This window comes from Grammomys surdaster, unplaced genomic scaffold, assembly GCF_004785775.1.
Source record: "Grammomys surdaster isolate TR1022 unplaced genomic scaffold, NIH_TR_1.0 128, whole genome shotgun sequence".
NCBI classification, from domain to species: Eukaryota; Metazoa; Chordata; class Mammalia; order Rodentia; family Muridae; genus Grammomys; species Grammomys surdaster.
Window position 1 is genome coordinate 6,330,528 of NW_021604586.1, and position 25,437 is coordinate 6,355,964.

The 25,437-nt window shown below is 46.0% G+C and overlaps 1 protein-coding gene across 2 annotated transcripts in view; it reads left to right on the plus strand.

Annotated features, from left to right (window-relative positions):
- Zc3h18 (zinc finger CCCH-type containing 18) overlaps positions 1-25,437 on the plus strand; it is a 47,838-nt gene that overhangs the window by 3,472 nt on the left and 18,929 nt on the right. The window contains exons 2-7 of one of the 2 annotated variants that reach the window (XM_028752725.1): positions 4,591-5,192; positions 7,212-7,296; positions 8,078-8,149; positions 23,103-23,251; positions 23,548-23,640; positions 24,310-24,467. In XM_028752725.1, coding sequence (XP_028608558.1) covers positions 4,605-5,192; positions 7,212-7,296; positions 8,078-8,149; positions 23,103-23,251; positions 23,548-23,640; positions 24,310-24,467 — 1,145 coding nt within the window. In that variant the 5' untranslated portion in view covers positions 4,591-4,604. The remainder of the gene's footprint in view (positions 1-4,590; positions 5,193-7,211; positions 7,297-8,077; positions 8,150-23,102; positions 23,252-23,547; positions 23,641-24,309; positions 24,468-25,437) is intronic. The other variant, XM_028752733.1, reaches the window with a different exon arrangement.

Genomic DNA, 25,437 nt, shown 5'->3' on the forward strand with positions numbered 1-25,437 from the left:
ACTGCACCTCTTAGCAAATCCCCGGGGACTAAGACTTTTGTTTTGTTTTTGAGATAGGGTTTCTCTGTATACCCTGGGCTGTCCTGGAACTCCCTCTGTAGACCAGGCTGGCCTTGAACTCAGAAATTCGACTGCCTCTACCTTCCAAGTGCTGGGATTAAAGGTGTGTACCACCACTGCCTGGCAGGGACTAAGACTTTTAACATTTAACATTTGGGCTTTTAGAAACAAGATCCCAACTTATAACACTCTTTAAATAAACTGTTGGAGTTTGTATAGTACTGCAGTTAGATAAACAGAATAATGTACAGTGTAGGAAACAAGATGGCTAACTTAGAGAGGAATTCTGGGGTTTGAACTACCAGAAAGAAAGAGAAATTGTGTATGGTTGAGCTTGTTTATAACTTGTCATTGGTTGCTCAGAACAGCCTGTGATCCAGAAGTCACCTGTCCTTCCCCATAAACACACAACAGGACAGCCATTCGCTCTACTACTTTATGACATGTGCCAGTAACTGCCTTTACAGATCAGAAGTTCACTTGTAAGTTCACGTGGAGGGTATGGAAGCTCCATGGGCATGTACATCGTACACCAGCCTTTCAGGATTCTCAAGCTGCTCAGCCTGGCTGTGTCTTTTTGTAAAAATGATGTACCTGTGGGAATGCCTAATGCATTGATTTTTGAAGAGAGGGAGAGGGGAACAGAGCCTACAGATTTGTAGAGATTCTAGTTTATGCACAGTCTATACCAAAAAGGGTTTATAGTAGTAACTTTAGTGGCTGGAAGCAGCACTAATTCCATCTATGTCTGGGCATACAGGTTCCAGAATATCCCTCAATGGCAATCCTGTAACATGCAATAGCCATATGGCCTCAGATTGTTTACTTGAGATAGGGATTAACAGTCACATGAGGAAGCTGGGCATGCTGACACATCCCCTTAATCTCAGCACCTGGGAGGCAGAGACAGGCAGATGTCTGAGTTTCAGGACAGTCAGAGCTACACAGTGAGACCTTGTCTCCAAAGAAAAGCATGAGGCGTGAGGAAAGGCGGTCATTTCCAGGAGTCTTGCAGCATTCTCAGCACACGGCATATGTGCTGTCCCAGTAGTTATCCAGTGAAGCAGTGAGCATGTGTCTCCTAAGGGCTCGGGAAGACTTAACTGTAGCTGACGGGGGGCTGTGAGGATGGCGTTTTGACTAGAGTTGTCTCTTCAGTCAGGGTCACATACATTGAGCATGTCTCCAGCACATCATCAGGTATCGGGTTGTAACATCCTCATAAGGAAGCTGCTGATGTCCTTGTATTACACATGAGGACATGAGGCCTGGCAGATGTACTTGACTTGGCCCAAGATTTTAATTAAACCCAGGAAGCAGTAGAGCAAGGATTCAAGTTTTAACCAGAAACCCCAAATACAGGACAGTCTGCTGCTCGCTGCAGTTGAGATATCTAGTTAGGTACTTGGTCTCCATTTCTTACCATAGAATTTCATCTCAAGATTTTCAGAAATATAAGAAACAAAACAAAAAACCCAACTTGTTATGCCTAATTTTGACTGAAACCAAAAGCAAACCAGCTTGTACCAGAGCCCTGGAAAAGGGCTGTCAGCAGGTTAGAAGAAGGTCTTGTGGACTGTCCATAGGATTGCATGTAGCTTGGCGCATGGGAGTTGTGTGCTGCAGTGTCAGTTGCATGACTTCCAAACTAGGACATTTGGGTTTTTTTAACAGTTGGTTTAAAGGATACTTTGTTTATGAGGTTGCCTTTAGGTGTGAAATGCCAGAATAGCAATTCATCAGGTTTTTTTTTTTTTTTTTTAGCTTTTTTTTTTTTTTTAAGATTGTTTTATTTATTTATTATATGTAAGTACACTGTAGCCGTCTTCAGACACCCATATGAGGGCATCAGATCTCATTGCAGATGGTTGTGAGCCACCATGTGGTTGCTGGGATTTGAACTCATGACCTCTAGGAGAGCAGTCAGTGCTCTTAACCGCTGAGCCATCTCACCAGCCCAATTCATCAGGTTTTAAGTAGGGTATATGAGACTTGGTGACCAGTTCGGCAATGCTGACTTCCTATGGTTACCAAGTGCTACCCATGGGCAGCTGTCTCTCGACCTCTATGGAGACTTAAAAATATACAGTGTCATTAAAACTGTGCAATGTTAGAGATCAGATGTTACACACCAAGGAATTTATGTGTTTGTTACATTGGTATAAGCCTGACTTAATTACTGAAGCTATCCAACACACACACACGCACACTGGACCTTTGCGTAAACATTCTCTCAAACAGAAAAGCGCAGATCCCTAGTCTGGCCGTTGTCCTACTTGGCATTCACCCCTGCCCACTGTATGAATGCCTTAGACACCAAGGATGCTCACAGCACTCTGCAGAGCTCAGGGGCTGTGCACAGAACAGAACTCTGACTTGTCCTTACTTGCTGTCTGCTCTCACTCTCTAACCCAGACAGGCTGCAGTTCACTGTTCACTTCAAGCTGGCCTCCAACTCCCGTCAGTCCTTGTGTCTCAGCACATAGATCCCGGGGTTACAAACTGGCCTGTGTTTGTGACCCCCCGGTAGGACTGACTTCAGTATTCCTTCCTCTCCAGTGAGGCCCAGAAAATCTTGTCTACTGTGTATCTTTGAGTGACTTAAGATAGATTGTTTTGGAGTTTGGGTTTTAGAATTTTTGTTTGTTTTTCTTATTTTATTTGGGGGGTGCGCTGGGGGCAGGGTTCCAGACAGGGTTTCTCTGTGTATCCTTGGCTATCCTGGAACTCACTCTCTTTTTAGATCCCCTTGTCTCTGCCTCCCAGGTACTGGTTTAAAGGTGTGGGCCACCGCTTCCTGTTGATAGATTGATTTGATCTGTAAATTAATAATGTAATCATTGTGGTTTACAAATGATTGATTCTAAGTGGTTTCTTTTATTGCATATTCAGTTACCCAGCAAACATAAATTTTTTCTTGAGACTGGGTCTCATGTAGCTCTGACTAGTCTCATACTTGATATATTAGGTGAGGACAACTTGAACTCTCTATCCTTTGCCTCTGTGTTCCAAGCACGGGTATTAAAGGTATTTTCCACCGTACCTGGCTAGAAACATTTTGATGCTAACTCTTGACACTGCATGTTTAAAACAGGTGATCTTTTTTTTTTCTTGTTTAGATTCTTTCCTCTCCGTGTGTGTGTGTGTGTGTGTGTGTGTGTGTAAGAGACAGTCAGAGAGAGAGACAGAGAATCAGTGTGTCAGAGCATGTGGAGGTCAGAGGTCAACCTGCAGGTGTTGGTCCCAGAGAACTTTGGGTTTTCAGGCTTAACAGGTGCCTTTACCCACTAAGCCATCTTTCTGGCCCATCTTTTTTTTTTATTTTTGAGATAGATTTTGTTCTATAGCCTAGGCAGGCTATAAGTTTTTCAGAGTATAAATTTGGGATCTGGGCTGTAGCTTGGTGATAGGGCACTTTACATAACATGTGCAAAGTTCTAAATTCAGTCTTCCAAAACTGTGCCCTCTCAGAAACGCACAAATTGAAAAATACATTGTATCTTTAATAGATAGATAAGAAGTTATGTAAAGACAGTGCATAAAGAATGTACCTCTAAGCAGAGTGAGCCTGAATTCAGTAACTTGTACATTTTGCTAGATACTGAGCAGCTTTTGTTTCTCCCAGCCCCAGAATATAGAGTGGAATGAATTCCAAACCCTTCCTCCTTTGTGTTGTAATTTGGCATCTGTTGCTTATGAGATAGAAATAGCAGCTACTGGCTGCTAGCTGTGATATCTACACACTCTCTCAACTCCAGCTTAGGTGGCCACCTTTAAAACAAGTGCAGCAGTGTGCTTTTTGAGTCAGGGTTTCACTGTGTAATGTAAGTTGACTTCCATCTCCTAAGTGCTGTGATTACAGGCATGTGCTGCTACACTCAGCAGAGCAAAGTGCTTTCTATGAGTTGTGGAGGTGGAAAAACCAAAAAAACATTGGCTTCATTAAATCTGAATTCATAGAAATAGAAGTGAATCTTCTAAAAGGAAAAAGTTCTTTTATATAAGTATATGATTTAAATGTCTAAAAATATTCTGTCATAGTTCATTTGTACAACAGATACCTGGGCAGCTTTGGTTGTTTGGACTCTGAAGTCACTGGTCCCAGAGCACTGCTTTTGGAGAGGAATACCGTAGGCTGGTGGAAGGTCTGATTCTTAGAGTGCAGGGGATGGGGTTTGAAGAGGTAACAAGAAACTACATGAGAGGCAGAGGAACAGAAAAGGGCTCAGTTAGAAACTGCAGCTGACCCGGGTAATATCTTGTTCCAGTGTCAGCCTTACTTTCAGAAGTCAGTTCCCATGAGTCTCAGTAGTTAGTTGTCCTTGGCAGTCCATGACTTCTTATTGTTCACTTTCTTCACCTGTGCCAGCTGCAGGAAGGCACAGAGCGGAGTGGAGGCCAGCCATAGGCTGCTGGCACTCCACAGGGAGGCATGTGGTTTTGGGAGTAGGGGTTGTGTGGAACAAGGGCAGAGGGCATGTGGGCCAGGAGGACCGGCCCAGGCTGAGTCTGCGTGTCTGTCTTTTGCAGATCTTTGGGTCCTGATGGATGTGGCTGAGAGCCCTGAACTGGATCCTCATTCCCCAGAGGATGAAGAGCAGCCAGCACTCTCAGATGATGACATTCTGAGGGAAAGTGGATCTGAACAAGATTTGGATGGGGCTGGGGAAAGGGCTTCTGATTTGGAGGAGGAGGAAAATGCAACTAGGGTACAAAGCCAGGAGGAGACTCATTCGGATGAGGAAGACCGAGCCAGTGAGCCCAAGTCGCAGGATCAGGACTCCGAGGCTCATGAGCTGAGCAGGGGCCCAGCGGGATCTCCATGTGAGGGGGATGATGGTGAGGAAGATGGGACAAGTGACCTCAGGGACGAAGCTTCCTCAGTGACCCGGGAACTGGATGAGCACGAGCTAGACTATGACGAGGAGGTCCCCGAGGAGCCAGCTCCTGCTGCCCAGGAGGAGGAAGCTGAGAAGGCTGGGGCCGAGGAGGAGGAGGAGAAGGGGGAAGGAGCTCCCGGAGAGGAAGGGAAGCCTGATGTTGAAAGTGTGGAAGAAAAAGAGCCCACAGAAGCTGCCAAGGAGAAGAAGAAAGAGGATGACGACGGGGAGATCGACGACGGGGAGATCGATGTGAGTATGAGGGGCTGCCACCAGCCTGCCCTCGAGCAACAGCCCGCACCAGCCAGGAGAAGCCGGCCCAGCAGGATTTCCAGGCTCCCTTGTTCCTAGAGAGATGGTCGGTGGTGGCCTGGGCTAGGCGTACAGGAAAATGAGAGCTTGTGTTGAGGCAGGAAAAAAGTGCTCACGGTGGAGAATGGGAGGTAGGCTCACACAGAAAACCTCAGAGGAAAGCTGCTATCAGTGAATGAGTTTCAGATTCAAGAGAAGAGCCCATCTTTAAATCTGGCCTTCACATGGAATCATGGGTGTGGAGGTCAGGTTTTCTTTGCAAATGATTCTGTTGGAACCAGATGAGCCAACTGAGATTTCTCAGAAAACAACTGCTCATCTGGTAGAAGATAGGTTAACCATCTCTGGGGTGATCTAGAGAATAGGAGCCACTATCTGGGGACCCCAGGTTCTCACATGCACCCTCCCTGCAGCAGCCTGTTGGTCCCTGCATACCTGGTTCATTTTAGGGTTTCATGGATGGAGGATGACTTGGCCATACAGGCTGGTTGGTGGTAGGGCTTTGTCCCAGTGGTAGAGTGAGTGTGGGTGGGTGGGGTATGTATGGCTGTAGTCATACAGTGTCAGCTGTCTCACCTCCTCTCCCAGCTGTGTAGTAAACAGTCTCCTGAGTTACCCTGCTTAGTTGCCCCTCAGGAAGAACTTGGCTGTGCGTGATTTCTTGGGGAATTGATCTTTACCTCAGGGTTGGTGACAGGGAAAAGATGCTGTGGTGTTCAAGCTGAGATTATTGACTGTCTTAGCTGTGCCTGGTATCAGGTGCTCCCTGTTAAATGCTCTTCCTCCTCCCATGTGAAAGAGTGGGGTGAGAATCTCAGATCCCCCTGTCTCTGTGAGGGTATACCACCACTGCCTAACTTGGTTATCCAGTGTGATTCTTGTTGAGCATAGTTGTTCGTATCATTGTCTCAGATGATTGCTGCATTACCAGACTCCTTCCTCAGGAACAGTCTCCTAGACCAAGACCTACTTCCCTTCATATTGTCTTGCAGGATGACTGTCTCTCAGGCAGTGCCTTTACGTGAGTGGTCAGGATATAGACAGTTTGGACTGTGGGCCACCTGCTTGTTGGTATGTGCTAAAAAGGTTGTCCCTGACAGATGATATTTAGTGAACATGGGGTCCTGCAGAGCAGGAGGTGTGGCATGGCATCTCCCTGCCACCTGAGGAAAGCAAGGGCATCCTTTCTGATCCCTCTGACCTGTTGCTAGAGATACACTGTTTAGTTTCATCTGCAGGATTCCAAGAACAGCCCATGTGTGTTTGACTACGGATTGTTCCTTCACTTTCTTCCTTGGTTTTGTTCTGCTTTTGTCTCCTCTTGGGGTCAGCAGGCCAAGCAGGAGGCATGTTTGCTTATTCTTCCCCTGATGCCAGGGCTGTCTAGAGAGCACAGGATCATGGGCATAGCTTGACTACAAGGAGTCTAGGCTGGTGGGAATAGGTTGGTGAACAGACCCTGGGCACAGGGGTGTCTGGGGAGAACCCTGGAAATACAACTTGGGTTCTGCTCTCTGTAAAGCTTCTGGGTCACTCTGAGGTAATGATGAGGTAAACAGTGAGCCACGAGTGGTGTTGCCATCAGGGTCACCTGGTGTCCCCATGAGAGGCAAGTACTACTGTTCAGTTGTCAAGGACATGGGGTACTTGTGGTAACGTGCATAGTGGTAAAGAGTAAGACCGTTTCCTGCTTGCAATTGATAGAACATCAGAAGCTCTGCTCTGAAGTGTTTGCTGGAGCCCACCATTCCCACAGTAGTCTTCAGAGGTTATAGGTGACTGGGACCGTCTGTTGTGTAACTGGGCACTTAAGATTGGGAAACTGGAGGTGAGCTGATGAGGACATACCTTGGAAAAGGTGGAGGCTCCCCACACCCCGTTCTGTGCTTCCAGCCTGGTGAAGAGGTGTGGTGGGCAAAGTGGTCTGGCTCACCTCCAGATGACTGTCCTCTGTTCCAGGATGATGACTTGGAGGAAGGCGAAGTGAAGGACCCCAGTGACCGGAAGGTGAGGCCTCGCCCCACCTGCCGATTCTTCATGAAAGGTAACTGTCTGCCTCCAGCCTTTTTGCAGCCATCTGTAGCCTCTGCTCTCCTGGGGCCATGGTGGTGATCCATCTTCCTCTGGGCACACTGTCCATGTCAGTGAGGCTTTATGGGGCTAGGTTGCAAGAGTTGATGGCAGTGAGATGCTGTTGGTGGTAAACAGTGGGCCTTTCATTGGCCTGATAGTGCCTTAAGAACTGCCTTAGAAGAGAGCCTCTCTTCCTACCCTCCCTGCAGGTGTCGGGCCCACTGTTTACAGCAGACCCAAGGCTGCAGCAGACAGTGGCAGTTGTTTCTGAGTGCTTCTTTCTACAAGGCCAGCTGTTCCAGCGTTAGCCTTGCCCTCCTCTATAAGAAAGAACCACTTTTTACAAGCTGGGTTAGAAGCAGGTCCTTTATTTGTGGGTGGTATTGAAAAGGCAAGGGAGAGCCTCTGAGGGGCATCCCTGCACAGGACTGGTCCAGTCAGGCAGCTTCCACAGGGGCATTTGTCGTTCTTACTAGATCTGAACTGACCGACCACATTACAAGTAATGTGTGCTCTGGCTTTGTAAAGCCGGGGTGGGGGTGGGGGTGGGGGGGGGGTTCAGACAAGGACTCAGAGTCTCCAGTCTGTGAGACTTGCTTGGATGTGCTGCAGTGGTTTGGGTACATTTCTCGTTGAGTGCTTTCCTTGGACAGATAGGCAGGTGTTTTCTCTTGGCGTGGATGACTTTGCTCGCTTCGCCAGCCTGTGTGTGCAGTCTAAGTTCACAAGAGCTTCCTGTACTTCTTTTCCAGATGTTGTGACACCATTATCCACTCTTCTTCCACCAATACCAAATTCCATACCACTCAGAGGCCAGGTTAAAGGTACAAAATATCCTGTGTTCACTCTCTGTTGTGCCTTAAAGTCCCCTGCGCCGGAGGCCAGACTTCTTTCTCCTGGATCCAGAGCACAGCTGGGACGCCAACAGGGAGGAGGCTTGAGGGGCAGAACTGCTGTGGCCCTTTTCTCCTTAGTGTCGTTAGAGCCGGGGAGGAGATGCAGGTTGAGGCCACGGCACTGCACTTGAAGAACAGGAATTTCTACAGGTGTGCAGTGGAGTCCTGTCCTATTTATGGGGAAGATTGTACCCCAGGAGTGACCCACAAACAGCTCTGTCCCTCAGGTCAGGAGATGCCCTGGGGATGGGACATTCATGAAAATTTCACTCAGGCTTCCTTCTCCGGTCTTGGGATGCCGAGTGAAAAGAGTTGGCCCAGAAGTTGCACAGTCAGTTGTGTCCATTGGGGTGGGTACAGGGCAGTGTATAGATAGGTATGTGCTTTGGTGTATAGATAGGTATAATCACTCGATATTGCCCCAACCATCCTAAGAATGAAGGGCTGTGACACTACATCTTAGTTCTTAAAAAGCTTTGATATTTAAAGTGCTGGTATTTCAAGAAATGTAAGTGTAAGCAGAAGACCCTTTCCGGGTAATGGCATGAGGAATAAATGCAGTCATCCCTGGCAGATGTGCAGATTACAGCAGCAGAAGTGTGTACCCCATGTAGCTGCCCTTGGTTCTTATTCTACTGCTCTCAGACTGTGCTGGACAATGCCTTTCCAGTTGAGAACCTTGTCAGCTGCTTGGGACAGGGACAGGCCAGCAGCAGCAGCATGAGTCTCTGGAGCAAGAGCCAGAGGCCCACAACCTGATCTAGTTCTCAGAACTGACCAAGCACAGAACAGATGAAGTAACTGCTTTGGGAGACATCTGCGAACACTTGTGCTGCTTTAATCGTCGATTGGGTGGGCAACCTGGGTACATAAGCTGTGTTTGGGGTTTCATGAGTGAGGCCATGCATGGTGAGGTTTCTGCAGTCGAATGGAAAGCAGCTTAGGTGAGTGTCTTAGAGTTTCTATCGCTTTGATAAAACACCAGGACCAAAGGCAATCTGGGGAGGCGTGGTTGGTATTTCAGTTTGTAGTTCCACATCGTAGTCTGCTATCGAGGGAAGAAAGGGCAGGAACTAAAACAGTGCTCATGAAAGAACCCTGCCTGCTTGCTCCCCTTGTCTTTCTCAGTCAGCTTTCCTAAACCCCAGGACTACCTGTTCGAGATAAGACTGCCCACCCATACTGATCACTGAAAAAGCTGCCCACAGGCTTGCCTATCGGCCAGTCTTGAAGCTTGCTGGGGCTTTTTTCTTAATTGAGGTTCTCTCTTCCCAAATGAAGGTAGCCTTTGTCAGGTTGACCTAAAACCAAGCCAGTAGAGTGAGCGTGCACAGTAGTAGCATTTTCAGGGTGTTCTTAACTGCTGCTTCCCTTTCATCCTGTTTCTAGCGTGCAGGAGGAAAGGGAAGGTGGACTTCAGTTCTCTGGGATGTCTTTATCGTCATTGCTCATTGCAAGAACTTCTTTTGGTTTGCCTGTAAGTTATAAGCAGGGTGTTCACTTGAACTCAAGTTGATTTATCATCCTTTTCATAGGGTTAGAGAGACAGTTTAACAGTTAAGAGCAGGTACAGTTCTTGGAGGACTCAGGCTCAGTTACCAGCACCCATGTCAGACAGCTGGCAGTTGACTGTTAATCCAGCTCTGGGAGTCTGGTGCCCTCCATTGGACTCTGCATGTATTGTACTCACATGTGGGCATGCACATGCACCCACACATACACAAGAATAATTCTTTAGCTGGACATGGTTGTGCACACCCTTAATCCCAGAACTTAGAAGACAGAGGCAGACCTGTTTCTTAAGTGCCAGGTCAGCCAGGGCTACAAATACTGTCTCAAAAAAAGAAAAAAGAAAAAAAAACACTAATAAGAAAAGTTACTTTAGAAATAACACTAAGGTTGCTTTCTTAGCAAAGGTGTGGGGGTACTGGAACCCTTGCACACTACTGGTGGGAAAGTAAATCAGAGTCTAGCAGTTCCTCAGAAGCTGAGGGGTAGAACAGCTGAGGGGTGGAACGGCTGGGGGCGAGTGTGCATCTTAGTTTCCAGTTGCTGTGGTAAGATACCATGACCAAGCCGGGCAGTGGTGGCGCACGCCTTTAATCCCAGCACTTGGGAGGCAGAGGCAGGCGGATTTCTGAGTTCGAGGCCAGCCTGGTCTACAGAGTGAGTTCCAGGACAGCCAGAGATACACAGAGAAACCCTGTCTCGAAAAACCAAAAACCAAAAAAAAAAAAAAAAGATACCATGACCAAGGCAGCATAGAAAAGGGGTGTTGGGAGCTTACAGTTGAAGAGGGAGAGTCCATGGTAGAGCATGGCAGCAGGCAGGCTAAGCTCTGCAGCCATAGCTAAGAGCTTGTATCCTTAACTGCAGGTCGGAGGCAGGGAGGGAGAGAGGGAGACTAACCAGGAACCAACTCTGTTGGCTTTTGAAACATACAAGTCTTCCCCAAGTGACACAACTCCTAATCGGTCCTAAACAGTTCCACCAGCTGTAGACCAAGCATTCAAATATATGAGCCCACAGCTCATTCTCATTCAGACACCATATTGCGTCCATCCCTGGCCCCCTTTGAGTTGTGGCAGTGTCACAATGAAAATACCTTTAGTTCAACTTTAAAAGTCTCCACTGATCTTTCACAGCCTCAGCACAGTCTAAAGCAGGAGTTCTCAACCTGCTCTAGAGTGGCAACCGCTCTGGGCCACATACCAGATGTCCTGCACATCAGATAGTTATATTGTGGTTCATAACAGTACTAAGATTACAGTTAGAAAGTATTAAGGAAATAATTTTGAGGTTGGGGATCACCACAATGTAAGAAACTGTATTTAAAGGTTGCAGCATTAGGAAGGTTGAGAGCTTCTGGTCTGAAGTCTCCTGAGGCTTTGAGCAGCCTCTTAACTCTTACCCATGTACTATCAAATCAAAAGGCAAATAGCGTTCCTCCAATATCTAATGTGCGTTAGTATTCCAAAAGGGGAGGGTTGAGCAGAGTGAGGAGATGCTGAACCAAAGCAGGATCAGAATCCAGCAGGGCATGTGCCAAAACCTGTGGTCCACTGGATCTCAACCTGTGGGTCACAACCCCTCTAAAGGTCAGCTGACCCTTTCACAGGGGTTTCCTAAGACCATCAGGAAACACAGATATTTACATTACAGTAGCAAACTTACAGTTATAAAGTAGCAATGAAAATAATTTTATAATTATTTTCACCACACCATGAGTAACTACTTGAAAGGTCTCGGCATTAGGAAGGTTGAGAACCGCCGGATAATCTGTGTCTGATGTCAGAGAGCGTCGTCGGCCGGCTCTCCCCTTGCACATTTGCTGACTGCAGCCGCACACTTCTCTCTTCTTCCACTCCCTGTCTGCATGCAGCTTTCCTTGACAGATGCCCCACAGCTTTAGCCCCTCCAGCATCCTGGGGCTCCAGCACTTTCATGGCTTCATGTAATGGCCTCTTCCAGATTCCATGACAGGGTTCACCTACCACACGCCTGACCTCAGCCACTCTTTCCTGACTGTGAAGGAAGATTCACAACCCTTTACTGGATCCTTCATGACTCTAAAGCCAGAACCCATGCTGCCAAGTTTGACTGCCTTCTTGTCATGAAACTTGGGCCCTCCTTGGATTATGTTTGGATACACTTAGATTTACCGCTCTCTAGGAACAAAGAACTCCTTAGGCCTTATCACAGGTGTCGTGTAGGATCAGCTGGGAGGGTCCTGAGGGCACCCCTCCCCTTAGTCCCTTTTCTTCTCTCTCTCTCAGCACAGACAGACCTTAGTTTTTATGTTATGTTCTCTCGGTATTTTTTTTTAAAAGGATTTACTTTTATTATGTTTAAATATGTGTAGGTGTTCATTTGAGTGCAGGTAACTGCTGAGGCCAGAAGTATTAGAACCCCTGAAGCTGGAGTTACAGGCTCTGGTGAGCTGCCTAGCATGGCTGCTGAGAACTGAAATCCTGTCCTCTGCAAGGACAGTACAGGCTCTTAACCACAGAGCCAGCTCTCCAGCCCTGTTGTTGTTGGTTGTTGTTGTTGCTGCTGCTGTTGTCTGAGACAGGGTTTCTCTGTGTAGTCCTGGCTGTCCTGGAACTCGCTCTGTTGACCAGGCTGGCCTCGAACTCAGACCAGCCTCTGCCTCAAGTGTTGGGATTAAAGGCGTGCACCATCATGTGGAACATTTTGTGTTTCCTTTTTCCCCAGTTGTCCTTTTCCATTGGAGACCTGCAGAAGAGCGATTGCTAAAGCAATAGAGTCAGTACTGGGCTGTCTTGGCATCTCCTCTGTCAGTTTAGCCTCAGGCAGATTCTTAAACCGAAAAGCAATTCCTTGCCAGAATATCACAAGAGTGGTCTCTAGACCAGCTGCTAATATTGTTCCCACAGGCAGCTTCTTGGGCTGCGCCTTTATAGTCCACAAGGCTCTCGTCACTACTATTAATCTCCCAAGCTCCTACTAGGATGTCCCAGTAAGCCTGGTTGACAGTATTCAAAAGCTTTCTTACTTCAAGGTCCCAATATCTTGCACAGTTCTTTTAAAGAGAGAGAGAGAGGGGGGGGGGGAGACACAGACAGCATAGTCAGGCCTATCACAGCAACAGCCCCATTCCTGGTACCATCTGTCTTACTTACTTTTTTTTTTTTTTTTTTTGGTTTTTCGAGACAGGGTTTCTCTGTATAGCCCTGGCTGTCCTGGAACTCACTCTGTAGACCAGGCTGGCCTCCAACTCAGAAATCCACCTGCCTCTGCCTCCCAGGTGCTGGGATTAAAGGCGTGCGCCACCATTGCCTGGCAGTCTTACTTACTTTTTAATTGCTATGATGAGACACCATAAACAAGACAGCTTATGGAGAAGAGTCTGTTTGGGAGCTTAAGTTTCAGAGGGTGAATCTATGAACATGTGGTGTGGAGAGCAGTCAGGCATGACTGCAGCAGTAATGGAGCACTTAGAGCCTTATCTGCAGGGGAGAGCCGTCTGGGCATCATGTGGCTTTGTGTCTGACCCCTCCCCCCATCAACAAGCCCACACTGCTTAACCCTTCCCAAACAGTTCCTGTAACAAGAGACCAAGCATTCAAATGTATAAACCTATGGGGGTCATTCTTATTCACCCCACCCCATCAAGCCCTCTACTGTGTTTGTCTAAGAGAAATAAAGATGTGACCACCTAAAAACTTGTGTGTGGGCGTGAGGGTGATCTTGATTGCTTGGGTTGGTTGATCCAGAAGTGGAGCTCACATTACAGGGTGCTTTAGGAGGGGTGTATTGAGGAGTGAGACTCAGAGCCTTGACCCCAAGTTGAGACCCAGACCACTGATTTACACCCCTAAGGAGGTCTCCTGTGGCTGTGCCCTTTAACCTTTCCCATTTCGTTAGTAGCATTTCTAGCAGTGTCTCCCTGACGTTCAATGCTATGCATCCTTTTCATGTTCTTCTGTGACCTTCTATGCATGATGGAACTGTGTTTGTTCACTTTTGGATCTTCGTGTTCTCCTTCATGTTTATAAATTGAGATGACTCAGAGTGGCCTGTACCTTGTGGGAGTCAGCCAGACCATTCAGGGACTCTGCAGTTAGAACAATTTTCATAGTGGTTAAGTAAGGCACTCCTGCTGCGCACGTGCATATGTGAAGGCCAGCCTCACCTATGTTAGTAAGAAAAACTTCAATTTTGACAGGGATGTTGTTGTTTATTTTAATTTTAAGGCAGTTTCACTCTGTAGACCAGGCTGACCTCAGACTCTCAAGATCTGCCTGTCTCTGTGCCCCTCACCCTCAGGTGCTGGGGATAAAGGTGTGCACCACTCCTCTGGCTCTGACTAGTTGTTTGCTTGTTTTCTAGATTTACAGAGGTAGGTATAATTACATGCCATAAAATGTTCCCACTGTGAAGTATAATTCAGTGATTCTGAGTAAATCTGCCAAGTTGTGTATGCCTCATCTAGGTTCAGTCCTTAAGGATTTGTCGCTCTAGTGAGACTGTGCAGTGCACACCCTTTCCATAGTATGGTAGCCATCAGGCTAGACAGACAGTGCAGCTAGTAGAGCGCAGAACTGGGCCCAGACTGTGAAGGCCGAAAGCTGCTACTTTGCAAGCAATCCTCTTGGGGTCTGAGAGGGGGCCTAGCTATTGGGAATGCTTGCTCCTCCTGCGGAACACACAGACTCAGTTCTGGCACACACGTGGTTGCTTACAACCATTTGTAACTCCAGTTCCAGATCAGTATCCTCTTCTGGCTTCCACAGCCACCAGTCACACACACGGTGCACACATATAAAGACATATAGACAAAAATCCCATGCATATAGTAAAAAAGTAAGTAAATATTTTCAAGAAGAAGGAACGGTCAGTGTGTTGGTGTTCAGATCTGTTCTCCCATACGAGAATTGGGCTTCTGGGCATGACTGCTTTCCAGTGTTCATCAGCGTTGCGGATGACTCTGAAAAGTCAGAGCAGAGTTCCAGGCTAGTCCATTCAGACCAACAAGTGCCCAGGCTCTATGCTGGGTAAGCCTTGACAACCCACAGATGGAGAACTGTGGTGTGACTGAAGAGCCTCTGGAAGGCCTTGCCCCCTATGCAGCACATTGGAATAGGTGCCCCACCGACACACCAGATCTAGAACAGAGAATCAGCATCAGCACTGAATGTGCTCGTTGCCTCAGCATGTGTCTGCTCAAAGTCTTCTCCCAGTGTAAATATTTCATAGACACGTGCTGACATGTTTATATTTAAGTAGATAACTGAAATTGCTTAGTAGAAATCACGTACAGGAGCAAAGGCTTCCTGGACGGCCAGGATTCTCCCAGAGCGGCTCGTGCAAGCCAGCATGGGCATTTATCCCAGCTCTGTGAGCTACCATCTCCTTGAACTCTCAAAGCATCTGTGAGCTCCTGAGAGAAGCTGCAGTCTCCTGTGTCTTTGAGCTAAGAAAAAAGACACAAATTTCCTGTCACTGGAACCATTGTGCCCTAAGCCACTGGGTCTTCAGCCCTGCGAGGGGACAGATATGTAGGTCTGAGGTTTGCTCAGTTGCTTAAGGCTCAATTGTATTTTTACATGGTCTGCCTTCCTCTCAAGATTTTTTTAAACCAGTGAAACACTTTGGCTTTTATACACAGGCTGTATTTATTACTTATTGCAGCTGCTTAGATTCGCTGAAAAGGAAACCAAGGCCTATGAAAGAGGACCACTTTGTCAGAGTGTGTGCTTTGGACCAAAACGAGTGTTTTGTTTGTAAAGCGACAGTGTAAAACTATGTTCGCTCTTCTGGCAAGTGCTTTGCCTGTGGTGGTGACCATGCAGCTGATAACTGATCCAAATAATATATCACAAGCCTAAAGGCCATTACTGGACCTCACACACACACACGCACTGCCTCGTGCACACAGCCACAGTGTGCTTGCTCGTGCTGGCATCCGCACATGTTTGTAGGGATGAATCTTGGCCATTAGACATGGGGACTGTGGCCAGCAGGTGATAGGGCAGCCACCTCCTGCCATCTGTTGAGCTAGCTCCTTGGTTGCTGCTGAGAGATCTGCCATAGTCATGTGTCGGTTAAATTAGTGATGTGGTTTTAGATCTGTGGCTACCAATCAAACATGTTCGTTTTTTTCTTCTTAAATTGCTTAGAGACAAGAGTGGTGAAGATAAGGCCAGAGTGTATAATATAGTCAGGAAAAATGGGATGGGCATTTGGTGATTCCATGCTTGACCACTCCTAAGTTGGTAACTACTTCTGCACACGTTTCTGAAGACAAAGGAAAAGGACATAGTGTGTAGCCCAGACATTCTCCTGAGTGCTGGAATCAAAGGTCTGTTGTCAGGCCCACCCAGCTCTACGCTACGCTCTTTAGAGAATATACTCTTATTCACATATAGTCCTAATTTTATTTTGTTTTGCCATAAAATATTTCTCATGTTAAATAGTATTTACCTGTTGAATTAATTATTTAAGAAGTAAGCCTTGGCAGTGCGTTCCTGCTACCTGCCCCAGTGGTTTACATTCCGGAATGAAAGACACACAGCCTGTATATTCTGATATGCCTTAGTGCAACGGCTGGGCCACTTCCTAATAACCTCCATCCACATGGTTAATCCACCTCCCGCCAGTAATCCTGAGTTATTACTTACTAAATTCCATATTCTACCTTGACTGCCCTGGACTCTGAGGGCTGCCCAACTGGGCCCTACTCTCCCTCCCTCCCTTTCTTTCACTCTTCTCAGGCACAGTGTCTTCCCCCAAACCCCCTACCTTCCCCACCTCCGCTTCTCTTGTTCCCAAACCTGGGGATCCTCTGCCTGCCCTGCCCTGCCATTGGCTGGTAGCATTTTTATTTACCAGTCAGAACCAACTGGGGGCAGGGTCCCTCAGTGTCTTACGTGTGGACCCTCATGTAAGGAGTTTGGCGGGGGGGGGGGGGCCCCCCACCTCAAATTAACATCATAATACAAGCAGCATTAGGCCAAACCCACTACAGTTCCCATTGTTTGTCCAATTAAAAAGACTCTTTCTCTCATCTATACATTGAACATAATTATAACAATTGTGTAGTCGAGAGTTCTGATAAGGAATTGAATACTACTTGAATATGTAGGAAGCACAAGGACACAGCTTCCAAAGCTGATACGTTCTGTCTGTAGAGGCAGCTGACTAGCTGGACAGTCCTCAGTAGTCCTCATAGTGTTGGGACATCTGTCGTTCAGCCTTCTGTCCCAGAACCATCTGGCAGACCTTAAGTGAAGCAGGAAGTGTGGAGGGCTAGCTTGCCCTGTCTTCTTGGCAGAGCCTAGCAGTCGACTGTCCAGTATCTGTCCTTTTTTTTCGGACAATGATCCTCTGCAGAATGATATTAGGGTATTTCTCACCCAGTGGCTAGTTTGCCATAATTGAAGCGACTCCAGTTGGAGGTAAAGATGCTCAGTATCTTCTTTTGACTTGAGATGAGGGTACTGTCAGGAGCAGATGTGTCTCCTAGTCAAAAGATCCATTAATAAATGGTTTTAAATGCCATATCCTGTGGATCTCTGATGCTTTGAAGACTGACTATATATAGTCTTTCTGAACTGTAAAACCTTGACAACTCTTAGCTATTTACTATTTGAATAACTTTGAAAACACTAATATCTAATATGACCAAGAGTTTACTGTCTGGCCCTTAACCTGCGTTACTTTATCGTCTAAACAGTTTGCAGTAGCAGCTATTAGAAGGACTACGTCTAAGCCTTATATTCTTTTTTTTTTTTTTTGGTTTTTCGAGACAGGGTTTTCCCTGTATAGCCCTGGCTATCCTGGAACTCACTCTGTAGACCAGGCTGGCCTCAAACTCAGAAATCCACCTGCCTCTGCCTCCCAAGTGCTGGGATTAAAGGCGTGCGCCACCACCGCCCGGCCTAAGCCTTATATTCTTAAATGAGTTACATTGACACAATGTCTATCTAAGAGTAACAAAATTAATTTAAAATTTTGTATCAATATACAAAGATTTATGCCAATGAAAACCTTAAACCTGAATTGATATATAAATTCTGTACCATTGTAAGAAATTATAACTTCAATTCTACATCAAAAAGTAAAGATTTCTACCAGTATAGAATTATGGCTATACAATGTTTTGTTTAAGAGTACATTTAGGCCGGGTGGTGGTGTTGCATGCCTTTAATCCCAGCCCTTGGGAGGCAGAGGCAGGTGGATTTCTGAGTTCAAGGCCAGCCTGGTCTACAGAGTGAGTTCCAGGACAGCCAGGGCTACACAGAGAAACCCTGTCTCGAAAAACCAAAAAAAAAAAAAAAAAAGTACATTTAGTAATCCATCCCCATATATCTAATTTCTTATAATATTACTCTATCCCCTTTTTTTTTTCAACCCCCTTCCCTTTGCCTAAGAAAGAAGGGATAGAGAAGAGGAAGGGAAAGATAGAAATCCCCAAGTCTAAGCTCTCTATACAGTTTTCTCTCTGTCCAAAATTATGACCATTTCCAAATTATCCCTTAAATGACAACCTACCTATTTATAAAATCACCATAACCAGACACCCAAACCCAAGGAATCGGGATGATGACTCTCCATGGCTTCTTCCTGTTGAATTGTGTGATTTTTTTTTTTTTAAGTGGGTGGGAGAGGGTAGGAAAACTGGAAAGATTCGTTAGCCTTAAGAAAGGTAGCTTTAGCTGGGTGGTGGCGCACGGCTTTAATCCAGCACTTGGGAGGCAGAGGCAGGTGGATTTCTAAGTTCGAGAGTTCGAGGCTAGCCTGGTCTACAGAGTGAGTTCCAGGACAGCCAGGACTACACAGAGAAACCCTGTCTCGAAAAACCAAAAAAAAAAAAAAGAAAGAAAGGTAGCTTTAACATTTGTTATCCAATCTCTGTATGCCTTAAAAGTTCAGGGTTTAACTGAAGTTCTGATTGGATCTGTCTGAAAGGCTGGATGAACTGAGGTCATCAGAAATCAGCAGCCATTCCTGAAACTTTCTGGGAGCAAGTCTCTGGAAAAAGTATCAGATGAGGCAGAATCAGGCAAGGAGCTGGAACAACAGGTCATCTCAGCATCCCCAAGCATGAATCTTGTCAGAGCTGCTTTTTGGTGTTTCATTCTGCAATATATATGAATCTTACAACCAAATTTTTAGTTCTGTAGAGATATTTGTATGGGTTGAATAAGATGCACAGACCAGTTAAGGGTGAAGTTTCGCTCCTTGTCGGAGCAGGTGACAGACATCTGTCTTTTTTAATGAGTTAGTTTCATCAATAACCGGTAATCAATCTTCATTCATGCCATGTGAAGGGTGGCATGATGAATTTTAAGGATTCTATAACCAACAAGATTCATTGACTAATTTTAGCTTAAGTTTTGGGCTAGAGACATTTTGATGTCTAAGCCAGTTTCAGGGCTGCTCCTTGTGGAGGAATCAGCAATTCATGTTACCTGTCCTGTTTGGTTTCTTTCCTGTCTGTGGCGAAGAACTCAGGGAGTCTTACCCTATCATATCTGATCTGTAGTACTGTGGAAGGGGTCCAAATTTCCTGTTAACAGAAAGACAGAGCCTCTCCCAAAATAGTAAGTCCTTGGTCTAGCAACCCGAAATCGATGGGTTCAGTTTAGCAGCCTCCCTTCTCTTTGGGCCAGCTCTACTCTGACCTCTCCCAGAGGATTAGTGACATCATTAATACCACCAAACTTCTAACCACCTTTTGATAATTAAAACAATTATTATCTGTTGAGATAGTTTCTATCTCCGTGCCTTTGTTTCAAAGGCCTGGATTTCTTTTTTTTTTTTTTCTTTTTTTGTTTTTGTTTTCTTTTTTTATAAATTTTTTTAAAGATTTATTTACTTATTATATATGAGTACACTGTAGCTGTCTTCAGACACACCAGAAGGGGGCATCAGATCTCATTACAGTTGGTTGTGAGCCACCATGTGGTTGCTGGGATTTGAACTCAGGACCTCTGGAAGTGCAGTCAGTGCTCTTAACCACTGAGCCATCTCTCCAGCCCTGGCCTGGATTTCTTTATTCCTCTGTTCTATGGAGATTTAATATCTCTTTAACTCCATTTAAGACATGTATTACTTAAAAACATGTAGAGCAGGAACTACTATTTCTCCCTTCCATCCTAAGACAATGCACTTTTCCTTTGTCCCTCCCTTCTCGGGACATTAGTATCTATGGATATATTTATATCCCCTTTCTTTTTTATATATCTTGCATTAACATCTTTTCCTATGTATTTCACTTCAATTTATTCCCTTAGACTGATTTATTAATGAATGCCACACCAAGCTATCCCAGAATTGCCAAGTTCCAAGTATCTTGTTGCTTTTGAAGCCTTGACTCCTAAATATCTGTCAATTCCTCCATGTCTATATTTTATTTAGGCCTGCTCTCTGAGCCTGCCTTTTCCCAGCAGGAGCTGTTGGTCTCCACGGCTTGAGCTTTCACAGCAGCTCAGAACCTGAGAGAGTGTCCAGCTAAATCACTAGCCCACCGTCCACATCTCCATGTCGGTCTGGGTGTGTCCTAGCCTTAAGCCTCGAACCCCAGAATCTTGCATTCCACACCAGCACAAATTTCTATCCTAGTTCCATATCTGTGTTTTATCTTGGCCATGCCAGGAGAGTGGAGGAGGATTGATCCGCCATGCCTGATGAGAGTGCAGGACAGAGAGGCATGGCCACCATCTGAAGGAGCTGGGAGCGCTCGGCCCAGCTGGACAACCCTCTGGGTCCAGAGCAGCCAAGATAGAACTCAGAATTTAGTAAGTTGTAAATTCAGAAGTATCAGCAGGAGGTAGATTCTGTCAGTAGTGGAGGTTAGGTAGTAGCCCAGCTATTGTGCTGACTAAGGCATATCAAAATATAAAGGCTGTGTGTGTGTCTTTCATTCATTCAGGAACATTAAGCATTGAGGTAGGTAATAAACCCTGCCGCCAGGACTTACTAATTATTTAATTCAACATCTACCCAAGCATAAATATTAATAAAAGAATTGTTGAGATATGGACTATCTAATTAAGAAAAAAAATTTTTCTTTCCTTTGAGAATCTTATGTCTAAAGATAGCCCTCTGAAATGGAAAATAGCCAGGCATGGTGGCCCACACCTTTTATCCCAGCACTCAGGAGCATCTGAGTGGTACGGGTGCATCTCTCTTGAGTTTGAGGCCAGCTTTGTCTATATACAGTCAGCCTGGTCTGGAAAAAAAATCCTGTCTCAAAAAACCAAAAAGGAAAGAAATTAAGTTTGTAGAGGGAGCTCAGGACAATAGAGAGGAGTGGGCTCTTCAGATGATGTTGAAGTCATCAGGCTGGGTGGCCAGAGCCCTTACCTGCTACGCTATCTCTGGCATGAGTTTTTTTTTATTATTATGGAAGTAATATTTACTGACAGAACAAGTAAAAGATAGGAGTGTAGCTCGACGATCATATACTTCCCTAGTGTGTCCATGGCCCTGAGGCCGTGCGCCGGGTAAGAAGGGTGTACCCAGAAGGCATTTCCCCACAGCCCCAGCAATAGTGTGTGCCTCATTCCCACGAAAGTGTTCTTCTATAAATGAGCTTCCTGCACTCCTGTTGGCAGGCGGTCTACTCTGGCTGGGTAGTAGGGTGGCTATTGTTTCTGGAGCCATCTTCCTTATTACTTAAGTGGCCAAGGGTCAAGACACTCAGCAGGGACCTAACTTAGCTCCCTGTGAGCTGGGTTCTGTCACCCTGACACTTTGTCGGGGACACCTGTGCCCTCGCTTTCCCCCGTTGTGTCGTCCTCCCAGGCATGTGGGTTTCTTTTTCAGCCCATGTCAGTGATGTGAGATTAACAGTGAGTTTGGGAGTTTTATTTTTTGTTTTGAAATTTTAAAGCAAACAATAAACACCTACTAACTGGGAGTGTATTTTAGGTATAATATATATATGATAGTATGTAATCATATACTTGATACTTTTTGATACTTCCTGACTTTCTCTAATGAGCTCTTGTTACATTTCAATTATGTAAACAAGCTTGAGAAGTGTGTGCATCTGGAGAGTTGATCATGAAGAAATGGATGGTGTTTGCATCTGTCTTCAGATTCCTAGCTATATTAGTCATGTTCTAGGGCTCAAAGTACAATCTCATTTAACTTTCATGTAAAGCCTTAAATACTTTTAGGAATGAAAACAATTATCTTGTCATTTTTGTAGTTAAAGGGAAACAATTTTGAGTATATTTTGTGCTTTATTTATATTAGTATGCCATTACTTTATTGAGTTGGGTTTAACATAGGCTTAAGTAGTCATGGTATTTAAAGATGAAACTTGGCTTTTTCCTAAGTACTAAGTGATTATTTCTTACTAAAAAAACATAAAGGAAAACATGGTTTGTTAGCATAAATGTTCAACTGGAATATCTGTTTCAAACTGAATGTAGTTTTAAATTATTTAAGTTTATATGTGTTATGCTAGGAAATGTGTTTAAATCTTCGATGCTTCTAACAGTGTGTGCATAGGGCTGCTTTTGTTGCTTGATTTAGCGATGCATGCACACATGAGACACAAGCATTGCAGACTAGGACAGCTCCCCTCTCACTGGCCTTCACTTAGGAGCAGAGTGTAAAATTGTATTTGGTTGATTTGATAAATTAAAATAGCTTAATATCATGCATTTAAGGGCCAGAAATAATCCTGCAGTGGTTTGGAGAGGGCCCTGGGACAGTCTCCACAGAGATGATGGTAGTCGTGCTCCCGTTTATGTCTGTCTCAGCGTGAGTCAGAGCCAGTGTCCAGGCTCCAGGGCTGCCTCCGCCCTGAGCTCTAGAGACCCTGCGGCTCCTGTGCTCTCAGCGGTGCTCAGTCAATGTGCCCAGTGGTCCTGTGGTATCCACATCTGAGATCACCCAAGTCCCCATTAAAAGATGGTGTAGCACATACCCTCCTGTAATGCAAACCCTCTCTAAGTGCTTTTACAACCCGGAACACAGTGTAAGAAAAAGTCCTTTTTATACTATATATTGTTTAAGGAGTAGAGACACAAAATGCCTCTACACATTCAGTGCAACACAAAGGATATTTTTGATCTGTGGTGGTGAATCCACAGATATAGAACCTGCAGAATGACTAAATAGGCCCTGGGAGCCTGGGCAGGGGCTCTCATCAAGGGAATGGTATCTCATGGAAGTGCCTGGCCTGGACCATTGGCCCTGCTCACCTCTGTGGGACACCTGTGTGCACAGAGAGGGAGGTAGGCGGGGCTGTCCAGGCAGAGGTTCAGTGACCTGTGTGGGCAGGAGCAGGTTGCTGGCTGCTTCCCAAGATGTCAGTGTTGTGCTGCACACCCCAGCTACTGCCGTCCGACAGTTGGGTTCCTTGGTCTCCTTTCTCACTGAACTTTTGTTTCCCTAGGAAATTGCACGTGGGGAATGAACTGTAGGTTTATACACCCTGGAGTGAATGACAAGGGGAACTACTCCCTCATCACCAAAGCGGAGCCTTTTCCACCCAACGGTGCCCCGCCTCTTGGACCTCACCCACTGATGCCTGCCAACCCTTGGGTGCGTGAGCTCCTCTTGAGTTGCCACCAGATGGGATATCTGAGCTTTGTCTGAATCTCGGGCTGAAGACAGCTAGTGTTCCTTATGGAGATGCCATCTTGTATCTGAGAGCCAAGGAGCACCTGTTGAGGGCTTCTTGTGCTCGTGTAGAAGTAGCCGTACATGCTGGAGCACGTGACGGTTGGGCAGGACAGCCAGTTGTGTGCGGCTAGCTGGCTTGCTTGTTAAATGTCTCACCCCATTTCTTAATAGGTTCTTAAGTACTTTCTCAATGTTTCCTTCTCATTTTTTAATAGGGTGGGCCAGTAGTTGATGAAATTTTGCCTCCACCCCCTCCAGAACCCCCAACAGAGAGTGCGTGGGAACGTGGACTCAGACATGCAAAAGAGGTAAGAATTGAGTGTACTCTGGGAGGAAAAGCACAGTGGTGGCACCTCTAGTGGACCCAATATAACTGCCATGGCTTTGATCCACAGAGAGTGTGTAAACTCAAGCCTCAGAAGCCATGAGAATATTCTGGGCTTCTTTAAGAAGAATGAGGAATAATATTTAGCCATCTCAGCAGGCCAGAGAGACCCTCTATGGATGCAGACTTAACATATTTAAGTATTTCTGGCCACCACCCCAAGCAGTGAGACAATCCCCACCGTTCAGTGGGAGCTACTCCTTGTCCCCACATCCAGTGTCTGCTCTTGTTCGTTCTCTCAGGACGCCCTTTGCCTGCCCACTGAGGCCCCCAGTATCCCATTTGCACCCATGTCTGTTGACACCCAGCCTTGTTTCCTCAGTGCCCAAGTTTTCTCTTCAGGGAGATTGAAGTAAAGGCCTTACTTACACTTAAGTCTTCTGGGCCCCCTGTGTTGATCCTGGATGCTCTCTTGTGCAAATGAGTCACAGCAGACCAGTGAGTGCAGAGTCCGTCCTCTGAGGCCTGCAGGAGAAGACTGAGTCCTGTATTTGCCACACCCATTGCTGCAGGTCTCGGATTCCCTGTGTTCCTTCCAATGGCTTTGGAAGCCCTTATTTCACACTGATGTCTTTTCTGTCTTTGGTCCTAGGTTTTAAAAAAAGCAACCATTCGGAAAGAGCAGGAGCCCGACTTTGAAGAAAAAAGGTTCACAGTAACCATTGGTGAAGACGACCGGGAATTTGACAAAGAAAATGAAGTCTTCCGAGATTGGAATTCTCGGGTCCCAAGAGATGTCAGAGACACAACGTAAGGAAGCCTCTGCTTGCCCTGCCCCATTCATGCCCTGTCAGGAGTAGCCAATACAAGTCCCCAGGGCACTATCTTCATTCTCTGGATTTTGTGGAGGAGACAGTTTAGTGCCATGCTGAAAGGCTGTCTCTGAGGTACACTCCTGAAGTTCCTACAGGCTTAGTGCCAAGTCTGTACCTTTGTCTCCTCACCTCTTCCTCAGCTACTTGGGGAATGATTTATTTTATTTTATTTTATTTTATTTTGAAAATGTCTATTATGTGTAGATGTATCTATGGAGGCCAGGAGAGGTCATTGGATCCAGAGCTGGAGTTTGTGGCTGTGTGAGCTGCCCAGCACAGCAACTGATAACTGAACTGTGATCTCTGGAAGAGCAGCAAACAAGTGCTCTTAGCCACTGAGCCATCTCTTCAGTCCAGTCCCTCTCTCAGACATTTAATACTGGACTTTTAAAAAATCTCAGTAGAGCTAGGAGTGGTGGCACACACCTTTAATCCTAGCACTAGGGAGTCAGAGGCAGATGGATCTTAGTTTGAGGCCAGCCTGGTCTACAGAAAGCAGTCCAGGACAGTCAGGGCCATACAAAGAAAAGAAACCCTGTCTCAAAAAAATGAAACAAAAAACCCTCAATAGAGGAGTTGTGTGGTGTGGAGGCCTAATGTCACATCAGGGGAACGATGTGGCCTTGGAGGTGCTCCTTCTGTGCTTCTTCATCAGGGGCTCCTAACCTTGTTGGGAAGATGAGGGGCCCCATTTCTGCCTGCTGAGGGTGCAAGGTATGGGCTCAGGACATGGGGATGCAGTGAGCCAGTTGGATCACTGTCGGAGTGAGTCTTATAAACTCTTCTCTGCAGTCCTTATCTGTGTCATTCTGTCTGCTTGGTGATAAAGTATGAAAAGACAGAATAAGTAGCTGTGCTCCAGCATCACTGCCTAGCCACCTCCCATCCTCCACCCCCAGACACAC